This window comes from Astatotilapia calliptera, chromosome 19 (genome assembly GCF_964374335.1).
Source record: "Astatotilapia calliptera chromosome 19, fAstCal68.1, whole genome shotgun sequence".
NCBI classification, from domain to species: Eukaryota; Metazoa; Chordata; class Actinopteri; order Cichliformes; family Cichlidae; genus Astatotilapia; species Astatotilapia calliptera.
The window spans coordinates 8,573,623-8,584,511 of record NC_137440.1 but is presented as its reverse complement, the minus strand read 5'-3'; the positions used below and the strand labels follow the sequence as shown (position 1 = coordinate 8,584,511).

Genomic DNA, 10,889 nt, shown 5'->3' with positions numbered 1-10,889 from the left:
CCAGACATTCTTCCTCAGGATTTTCTGGTAGAGAGCAGACTTCATGGTTTCATCAATTATAGCAAGTAACCTTGAAGCAGCAAATCAGCTCCAAGATCATTACACTATCACTACCAAGTTTGGTAGGTAGATTTTTATAATGTTTTTTTTTTAACTGAATAAATGATATCCACATTTACAAATTACCTTTTGTGTTTATTCAGGTAATCTATGCCCTGAAGCTGTTTATACAGCGAGACAATGATCCAAAAACACACCAGCAACTCCACATCATAGAAATTAATAGATAAATAATACATGAAAAAGAAAAGCATGTTTCCCATGGAGACAACAAAGAACAACAATAAACATTGCAAGTGATGCATTTTTCTTACAAATCCTTATAAAGGTTGGAATAAACTACTAAATGAACACACATCTCACCTGAAGAAGAATATCCTGAATCATGAGTTTGTGTTTGCGTCTTTCGAGGCTTGTGACGTCGTGAGCTCTCTAATATTATTTAGTGTCACAGTTAAACAGCACACACACACACACACACACACACACACACACACACACACACACACACACACACACACACACACACACACACACACACAAATCCACTACCACAAGATGGCAGTAATACAACATTAATGATTAAAGCTTTCCGCAAAACGTCAAAGAAGAAGCGCAGGTGGCTAAATGAGCAGCAGAAGAAGAAATCCGACGCCACAAGCAGAAAGCAGGAAGCAGGGATCACTGTACTGTAGAATTTGCTTATCCAACGATATATATATATATAAACACAGCTTCTGGACGACACTTCACAGAAATAATAACATGCCTAGAAAGATTGTGAAAGGTAAGAATAAAGCAGTGATAGTTATTTCTTATTAGGGAGGCCTGACCATCAGTTTCATTTACCAAGAAATTGACTTGTTTGAGCTTATGTCGCTGTTTAGCTTACCAGCTAACGACGTATTATTGTGGCTTTCAGACAGCGCGAAGGTGACGCTGCTGTGTTTTTACCACCTTTAATGTTAACTCTCCAACGTTACATGCTAGTCCTTGAGTATTTAAATATATGTTTGAAGTTTATTTTTCCATTTCTCTACCTGCCAGGTGGGACAGCCATGCCCAGAATTCGAGAAAACTCGAGACTAATGCACACACACGTGAGTATGACTAAAGCCATAAAACTGCTGTGTTGTTATTACAGTGTTATCACAGATGTAGAAAAACAGGTTATTATGATGTTAGGTGTGGTCATGGTGGCTCGTCAGCGTGTAATAAAGCAGACGTCTTGCTTGCAGTCTTACAGCGAACGCTGTTTATTCGGAGTTACTTTATTTCTTTAACAAGCTGCTTTTGTTCCATTCTTTGTCACAATGATCCCACACTGTTGAGGTCCAGACTGTGGACTGATAGTGTTTGTTTGAAACACACTGGCAATGTCACCCTTAAGACGTTGCTAGTGAGACTCTGTCCAGAAGGTATTTGCATGGTAGAGCAAAATGTGAGGGTAGTTTTCTGTCTTCATAATTCCATCAATTTTGACATAATCCCAGCGCCGTTCTCTGAAATTTAGCCCCAAAACAAATAGAGGCACTGCTGAAGAAACTCCTGTTATACTTTTTTATGATTTTTCTGTCCCGTTTCATGTACTTTGGTATACTTCAGCCACAGCTCGTTTCTGGTTTCTTGAGTTAGGTGTCTCTTTTTTATATTTTTATGTAAACGAACAAAAATATTGGTACAAGGGGGGGGAAAGAGTGGTAAATAAGCCAATGTTTAAAAAAAAAAGACCCTTCAGAAAGCCTGAAGCACTGATATAAAGAAAGGAAGGGTGGCTTAAGACTTTTGTATTGTGCTTTGTGTCCCAGGCTGGTGAAGATAAGATGTACTAATGAAAAAGAAGCTGGGGTAGTAAACTCATAATGACATAAAACGAAGGAACGCTGGAAGTCATCATATTTGAGACATGACTTGTTTAATCATTATCAATTAGTCAATCAACAGGAGAATAAATATCCTAATTCTAGAGACAAATTAGTATCAAAGGAAATTATTCATATAATGTCACAGTAATTTAATAACTCTCTACACACAAACCTGTTAGCATTTTCTGAACTTCCGACCCCCTTCATGTATAAAAGGATGAAAGATATTCATGTGATAACGACAGAGGAATCCAACCAGCAAACATTTGATTGCAAGAAGCAAGAACCTGTGAAATGCAGGCTGCAGTTCTGCTTTAAAAATACTGAAACTATTAATTACAAACCAAACCAGTTGTAGTTTATTTTACAGCAGATTCATTTTTTAAACATGTAAATATGTTGGATGCTAACTATTTGTTTCTTTTTTTCTTTCTTTATAGGAATCAATGGTAGATTACCTGAGTGGACGAGCTCCTTCTGGCAATTTCCTGAATGATATCCGGCCTGGCTTTTTTGGTAAAGCATTCTCTGAAACTGCTGTTACAAGTTATGTTAAAGAGGAAATCAAGCTTGAAATCAAGCTTTAGTATAGGCTTGTAGTTTTAAGCATTGCTGCTCAGCTGTTGTTGTTTTTTTCCTTTTTATATAAACTGTCTGCTAAATTTGTCTGCTTTGATGCAAGTGCAGTGTTGAATAATCTAAGGTTAAATAGAGGAGGGAGGAAACACTGAGCATACATTTGGAAGAGTAAGGAAACAGAAGGAATGGGAAGGGATATCAGACATACATCTTCTTGAGCCACTTGCAGCAAATCCACAACTACAGACTAGCACTGTGCCTATTATATTGCCTACCGTAATACCAGTATAAATTTTTACGTGATATAAAATTGTCATATCACAAATTTGTTGATATAGCAACGCCATCTGTTAAGTGGACAACAATGAGACGAGCACAGTTATGCCTGAGAGGCAGAGCCGTGGATCAGACTCCTACGAGGATTTAGCAGTTTAAAAGGGAGCTACTTCAGTGCGCTCCATTAAAGCACAAGACTTAATATACAGAAAAAATGCTCCTGCTAAAGGTGGAAACAACAAACTTGTTTCACCACTTCAGGCAAACTCCCAACATTGATAACCAGGTTATGAAGGAGGAGGTGCTGGCAGTGATGTGTGGCCCAAATGTAAGAAAATGAGCCCACCAAGCTTGGTTGGAGCAATTGCTAGTTGTGCTCCATGTGACAGGAAGAGCAATTGTTGGATGGAAATTTTCTGACATGGCTACATGGTGGTAAAGCAGGGTTTTAAGCAGCTGTTTACATCCCAGGTAGGAATTGTTTTTGAGTTTTTTTGTTTGTTTTTTTAAACTTGTGTTCTGTGCAATTGTGCAGGCTGCTCAAGAGCTGAAAGTGTTAAGCAGTTATTTTATACTTAATTTGTAGGGAAATGAATTCTGATGCACTTGCATCAGAATTATGCTGTGTCACTGTTATTGCATCATAATGCTGCTGGCACCCGTGGGACCTTATTTCAGTAGATTCAGTTCAAATTAGGATGCATGTCATCAGTGACAGTTGCTCATTAGAAAAGACTGATGGAAACTTACCTATATTTACACTTATTGTGTCCAAGCTGCAAGCATCAGCAAAACAGTGTTAACAGATAACAGATATTTCCCACAACAGCCAAAATCTAATTATTGCAAATGTTCTTGAAATGTTGTTATTTAATTCTAAAGCTGCTGTATATCTCCCACCTCTGTTATAGCCACAAGAAATCCAACTAAACTGATAACACTTATTTCATGTATGTATTGAGTGTAACAAGCAGATGCTTATGACACTTTAGTAACAGTGAGGAGGAACTTTCTTTAAAAAGCTGTAGTAGTTGATTTGATTTAGTTCATTTACTTAAAAATGTTGTTATTTACTTGTTCCCAGGTGTTGTGTTTTTTTTGTGGTTCTTTTCACCACTTTCGTGATTAAACAGCAGGGAATTTGGCGTGATCTTTGCATTGTGTTATCGTGGAGTGACGATCACGTTTTTGTATTTGTCTTTTATAACTTGCAGGTTTAAATTTTTTAAATCCTTTGGAGGAAGATCTCGTTTATTCAGATGATGACGACGACGACGATCGTTATTATCAACGCAGCGCCGCTAACAGGACTTTAGAACCACATCCGCAAATAAAACAGCTCACTGATGAGGTATTGCCCTTTTATTGCACTTGTTGGGAAATGAAACAAGGAACGATCTCTTTAATATTTGTGTCTGGTTTGTAATAGGACATATCTTTCTCTCTGACTCACGTACTCTGTGGGGAATAAACCAAAGCATTGAAAAAACTTTAAGCAGTATTATATTTATCTTTTAAAATGGTAATTTTATCCAAAGCAATTTATCTTGTGTGCACTCTGTCAGATTTTAATCTTTTTTGGGAATTTATTGGAACGTTAGTTGACACTGCCTTTTTTTTTTTTTTCACCAGGAAGCTGATAGAATTGCAAAGGAGTTAATAGAAGAAGAGGAAAGGCGTAAGGAGAAAACTAAGAAGAACAAGCGTAAAAAAATGGTCTGCATATGCATACTTATTAGGATTTAACGTTCTAGCAATGCTGGCGTTTTGCTTTTTTTTTGACCAGAATTTTCTGTCTTTTGTTGCAGCGTAAAAAAGAAAAGAAGCGGCTAGAAAAGGAGAGTGCAGTTAAAGACGGTTCAGCTGTGAGTCTATTTTTATCCTTGTTGTGTGTACATGCAAGTGTCAGAGTGGAAAATCCAGACAGAAAGGTATTTTTAAAGCTGCTCTGATTGTTTGTAATGCTGTTTATGTTATTTCAGGAGGAAGAACAAGGCAAGTCAGATTCCTCTGAAAAAGAAGATGATGAGACTATAATTGAAAGTAATGCAGAAACAACTGGATCCTCACGAAGCGATAAAACTCAAAAGGCAACTGAGGCAGCCAGATGTGATAAGACTGGTGCTGATACTGCAGAAAAAAATCTTGTGAAGATGAATGAGAACGAGGAAGAGGAGCAAAAGGTCTGTCAGAGTTGTAAATTTCAGTTTTTTGGAACAGAAAGGCAACCTTTTCTTTTAAGTGGTAGAGCTTTAACAGTATCAGATTATATGCAAATATGTAACACTATTTTTCATGCGTATTTTAAATGACAGTCTTTTCACAAGAGCACCTTTCGGATGATTATCCCCAAAACAACCACCTTGTTTTATCCTCCGCAGGATTTGGATTTCAATAATTCATATGCTGCTTCTGCTGAATCGGCGCCTGAGGAGACGTGGATTCAGAAACAGAAAAAAGGAGGAAAAAAGGCGGAAAGTAAATTATCTGCAGTTCAACAGCCTGAAGTGGAAAATCCAAATATCACTGAGGAACCTGAAGTTAGAAAGAAAGAGAAAGCTGAAACCAGTAAAGAGGTGGGAATCTTGAAAACATATTCTTATAGGTCAAGACTAAAGTCTGTTGCTCCCAAATTGCTGAATGTTGTGTTCAAAGTTTTTTTTTAGAAGGAAGTACAGGAGAAATATCTGTCGTTTTAAAGGATTTAATTTGCTTTGGCAGTTTGAAATCGACCTCCTATCTGCTCCTTTTTCCTGGAATCACAAAGACAGAAACAAAAACACCCCCTGCTTAGCCTTGATCATTTTAATATCACTGATTGTAGTTTGGGACATTCTGTTCGGACTCCCTTTGACCCAGAGAATATCCCTCTAACCATTATCTAATGTGATGTGTAAGCATGCTGCAAAACCCTCTGCGCTCCTACCTCAACCCTCAGAAGCTTTTGTTAGCTTTTACTAGCAACCACAACGCAAATGTGTTTGTTTTTCAATTCAAAGTACGACTTTGAAAATATTATTCATCAACCAGACTTTTTTGGGGGGGTTTCTATACAGAAATCAATGGATCCCATATTAGAGGAGTATGCAAAGAAAAGCATTGAGTTTGCCAGTAAGTGACATTTTCCATCCATCATCATTGAGAGCCTTATGTTAAAAAAAAGTCAAAATACAAACAGGATACAACAGGTTTTTTTTTTCTCTTTTCCAGACATAGGGAATCGTTTGGCTGCCTCTGGGCAGTACGAGAAGGCAGTAAAATGTTTCACTGAGGCTATTAAATTCAACCCAAAGGAATTTAAGTAAGAACATTGACTTAAATTGACATCATTAGAACTACCAGGAGCTGTTAACTGCTAATGGCCATAAATGTTTGTTCGCTGTGTTTCAGGTTATTTGGAAATCGGTCCCTCTGTTTTGAAAGACTACAGCAGTATGAAAGTGCTCTCACGGATGCTGACGTTGCACTCTCCATGGAACCAAACTGGATAAAAGGTTTATTTAGGAAAGGGAAAGCTCTCTGTGGTCTTAAGGTAAGTTATCCAGTTAACACAGCTTATATTTTGCTGGGGTTTTTTGTTGCAGCTGTAAATATGATTTAGATGGGCATTTTGACACTGAGATCTCTGGGGATTAACATACTTCTGTGGAACAATAGAGGAACTGCAGATACTTGCTTGTGCTGCATTGCATCATACTCTGGTGTTTTCTGTTATTTAGCATTCCCTCATTACCAGCATAACAGGAGTCCCTGTGTGAAGAGCCTGGTGCTATTAAACAGTAACAGACTGCATCCTCCAAAATGCCGTGTGGCTGAATCAGAACCTCTTTAAGCATGCTCGTTTAAAAACTGAAGACTTGGCGGTTTTGTTTGTGTAATAACGCAATCCTACAACTTGTTGTAAATTCCCCAACTAATTTCACATCCTAACATTGATTCTCCCAGAGATACTACGAAGCCTCACTGATTTACAAAGAGGTCCTGAGGCTGGAAAGTACAAGTGCTGAAGCCGCACAGGAGCTGAAACGAGCACAGACGCTGCACCTCATGGTAGGAGACGCTTTGCAAAAATGGAAATGAGACAAAACAAAAGTCTGATTCATTGGTTTCCCTCCCACAGATTCATATGAAAAGCTCTTTTTGGGATACACCAGTGTCACCTGGCGGTGTGTATGTGTTGGGCTAATAAAGTAATCATTTGTGGCTTTAATGTCTGTATGTTTGTATGATTTCAGGAAATGGGCTTCAGCTGGGCAGTGAGCTCTGAAGCCCTGAAAACTCACGGTACACTAGAGGAAGCTGTGGAAGCTCTGTTTGCCAGTGAGAGTAACACAGGTCCTGGAGGTAAATAAAATGTTGTAACAACAACAGCGTCCTGGTATATAAAGACTGCACTACAACAGTCGGCACTGTTAAGACTACATCCTTTGCCATGATTGAGTAGGGTTAGTCGATTTGTGAAAATTGCTTTTGTGTTAAAAAAAAAAGAGCAAATCTACACCTCATCTAAAAGAACAGTGTTGTCACCACTTGTGATTTTGTGTTAAATCACAAAAATATATAAATTCCAGTCAAGTGTAAACATGACTGTACTGTTTGTTCAGTCTGCACAGCTCCTGCCACCAGCAAAGAGACAGCAGACCCACCAGCAGGGCTGAAAGATGATGACGGTGATGATGACGATGATGATGATAATGATGACGATGTGGGAGAGTGGACTGTCCTACAACCAAGCCGCCCACGAATGCAGCAGATGAGAGAGTCTGACGCGTTTGGCCAAAACAGATCAAAGTCTCAGTCGCCGACCCCTCGCTCCAGGAATGGTCCAAAACCGTAAGTCCTCATTAATATGTACACGAAAATTCAAACAAAAGGGTGTTTATGAAATTATAGTTTTCTTTTTGCAATATTTTAAGGGCTTTTTTGGGGGGGGGGGGTTGATAATCACTCTGCAGGTCTCCGACTGATTTGTCTCACCTTGGATGTGCTTTGTATAAGTTTGTGTATGTAGTCGGAGTAAGGATCTACTAAAAAGTGTATAATGCTGGAAGATTTGACTTTAATGTGACTGTAAGTTTGATGTTGAGAGGAAGTGGGCTCAGATTTCCTTTCAAGCTTTTAACGTTATTTGCTTAATCATAGAGCATATCAATTTAAAAATGAATGTTTTTATTCTTGCCGTTTTGTTTTAAAGAGAACTTTTCCCTGTTTGGACTGGATTATTGGCGCCTACTGTCACCTATGTAAAACTCCACGAGCTCTTTAGCAGGTGAGCTATGGCAACGCTATTGTTGTGTGAGGATCTTCCTCAGCACTCTCATGTTGTAGGCTTGAAATTAGAAAAGAAAAACCAAAATATGATCTGAGCAGTTGCTGGGTCTTTTTTTTGTCAGTTAAGTAGTGAGTTCATCGATCATTTCAACACTCGCTCCTTTCTCCTTCTCAGAGCTGGGGCCATCTACAGCATCAAGATGCTCCTGGAGCAACAGTGTGCCTTTGTGAATTACACCAGAAAGGAAGATTGTGATAAAGCCATCCAGTGTATTAATGTATGTATCCATTTGCCATTTGCAGTGAGTTATATCTAGTTACATTCAGGGACAAAACCTGTGTGTCAGACGTAGCTATGGGTGCAGCACATGTGTAGTGTAGAGCAGCATGAGTCACAGGCAAGACAAGACAGTGAACTTTAGTCTTTGGATTGTGATGCACATTTAGATTTTTTTTTTTTCCTTCGACTTAGCACTGTGATATGAAACCTAAGGTTTGTATAGTGTGAGTAAAGTCTGACTGTAAGTCCAGTGTTTTAGGTTTTTGAGTATGTGGGTTTCCAAGAGTCTGCTTATGCTCTTTGTTACACTGCAGTGCAGCTGGCCAGTAAATGCAGAGGCAGCAGACATCTCCGGTAAACTGGTATTTAATGGAAGACAAATATAAGCACATAAAGTAATAAGACTAACCCGTTCTGTCTCCACGGCAGCTACCTGCCATCTGCACACTGCACTCACGGCTGTTGGTGTAGTCTTCTTTATTTATTGTTACAGTAGTGGCCCCACTAACGGTGATCATAGGTCACGTAAACTCTTAGTGCATCTGTGTTGCACCAACCGGAATGATAAATCATTGATAAATTACTCAAGAAAACCACGGTCACAGTAATCGATGATTAACAAGGTCTGTTCACTCTCCAGGGAATGATTTTCGAGGGGGCTCTGCTGACGGTGCGATACCCCTACAAAGTCCACCCTGAACTCGGTGGGTCCAAATTAGCTGCTACTGACCGCTGCCCTCGCCCAAGGTAAGGACATTCTTCCTTTTATTGAGAAAAGCACTGATTCACTTTGTCACAAGATTAGATTTTATTCTCCTTTGATGAATTGAGACAAATAAGTTTGTAGTTCCAGATTTGTGATGAGATTATTTCTGTGATTTTTGGCCTTTTTAAAGAACAATGAATGTATTTTCTTTTTAACTTAAATTTTATCATTCATCACCAGAACTGAATTTTTAGAATGATTTATCACTTGTTTTTCATATTGTAGCACATACAAGAAGGAGTGCTTTTTCTGGAGGACGACAGGATGCACAAGGGACGACTGCACCTTCAGACACGTCCCGGAGCACAAGAACATCGATAGGGAAAAATTCACCAGCAGGCTGGGATTGCATGCAGCAATTCAAAAATGATCACGCCAATGAGAAGACATGAGAAGCACGTGGCGTTTCCTTTGAGTTGACGCCGTGATCATGGCACCCTGTTTTTTTGTTGGTTTTTTTTGTCATTGTTCTGGTTCACAACACAAAAAGTTTCTTTGAATTGTTTATTATTAGATTTTGGTAAATCTGTGCATCACCATCACTGTATGTGTGCAAAGGAGACCTGGATCGACATAGTACTACATTAATATTATAATTATTCATGTGCCTTCTTAGAGTGGCATATATATGCTGTAAGCGCTAAGCAATCTTTGGCAATGGTTGGCTTTCAGGAATTCCTGATTCCATTTTGTTATAGATTCGATTTTAGTTTTATTATTTAAATTAGATTTAACAGATTTTTTTTCTGTTGATTTGAACACTAGGTGGCAGCATTATATCTAGCCTTGAACTTCAGGGCTGCAAAGTCTTTGCTTTCGTTTTAAAGGCTGTGATTCCTGTTTGGGTATTTTATTTGCACATTTATTGTGCAGCGTTTCATTTTGTGTCATCTTGATGCTGGGCAGCGGTTTGTTAATGTGTGAAAAGCTCAACGGTTGGATTCTGTTGGTATGAACATTAAAGGTTTCTAATGCCCCATCTGTTGTCTGTGTGTTTCAGTGTGGTTATGTTTGTATAGGAGCTTTTTGCAAAAACTGAACATAAAAACAATATATACAAAAAGATAAAGAACTATACAAAAAGAAAACTATACAACTTGTTCTGCACATATTCAACTCTGTATATTTTATATATTTTATTATTATTATTATTATTTATTTATTTATTTTTTTACTATTTAATTTGTAAAAATGTGTATACACACACACACGTAGGAAAATATTTAGTATACACATCCAGAAATGCATACACTATTATATATTGTACATATATTTATTAGTTTCAGGTTGGCCATTCTTGTATTTTGCTCGTTTGTGTTGTTGTGTTTGCACATCTCTGTTGCTTGTGGGGCTCGCACACAAGAATTTCACTCGCATGTGCTGTGCCAGTGTGCCTGCACATGTGATGTGACAATAAAAGTGATTTGATTTGATTTGATTTGATAAAGGAGTACACTGAATAGAAACCAAAAAGCTTTTATAAGATTTGGCTTATTTTAGCTTAGAGTTCCAGTTTTGTCACCAAATGAAACAAAAACAGCGATGATCATTCCTCAGTTTGGGGTGTGTTTACTAACTTATTTCTGATTATTGATTGGGTTTTATTCTCTTTTTGAACTTTCCTTGAACAAATTATACAGCCTCATTACTATTCCACAAGTCTTCCCCTTTTCCAGATTTTTTTTAAAATATTGGCCCTGCCTCTTATTTCCTCTGAGTTCATTCTGTAACTGAAACTTCAAACAACCATTTAATTTGTTTTGAAAGTAAAACATATTTACATTTTCATACA

General features: G+C 38.1%; 1 protein-coding gene across 1 annotated transcript; it reads left to right on the top strand.

Moving 5' to 3' along the window:
- The first annotated feature begins 661 nt into the window (after window positions 1-661).
- Window positions 662-10,076, top strand: LOC113012265 (uncharacterized). The gene is made up of 18 exons (XM_080293683.1): window positions 662-847; window positions 1,108-1,160; window positions 2,366-2,441; window positions 3,995-4,131; window positions 4,413-4,496; window positions 4,589-4,645; window positions 4,763-4,963; window positions 5,162-5,356; window positions 5,837-5,891; window positions 5,991-6,081; window positions 6,171-6,312; window positions 6,726-6,830; window positions 7,016-7,124; window positions 7,385-7,613; window positions 7,975-8,049; window positions 8,227-8,329; window positions 8,972-9,078; window positions 9,323-10,076. The coding sequence occupies exons 1-18, from the start codon at window positions 688-690 to the stop codon at window positions 9,465-9,467; spliced, it is 2,124 nt and encodes a 707-aa protein (XP_080149809.1). The 5' UTR covers window positions 662-687; the 3' UTR covers window positions 9,468-10,076.
- Window positions 10,077-10,889: the final 813 nt, after the last annotated feature.

Coding starts and splice junctions, on each gene's coding strand:
- LOC113012265 (XM_080293683.1), top strand. CDS start 688: ATGAGCAGCAGAAGAAGAAATCCGACGCCACAAGCAGAAAGCAGGAAG. Junction 4,964..5,161: donor ACGAGGAAGAGGAGCAAAAG/GTCTGTCAGAGT, acceptor TATCCTCCGCAG/GATTTGGATTTCAATAATTC. Junction 6,082..6,170: donor TTCAACCCAAAGGAATTTAA/GTAAGAACATTG, acceptor GCTGTGTTTCAG/GTTATTTGGAAATCGGTCCC.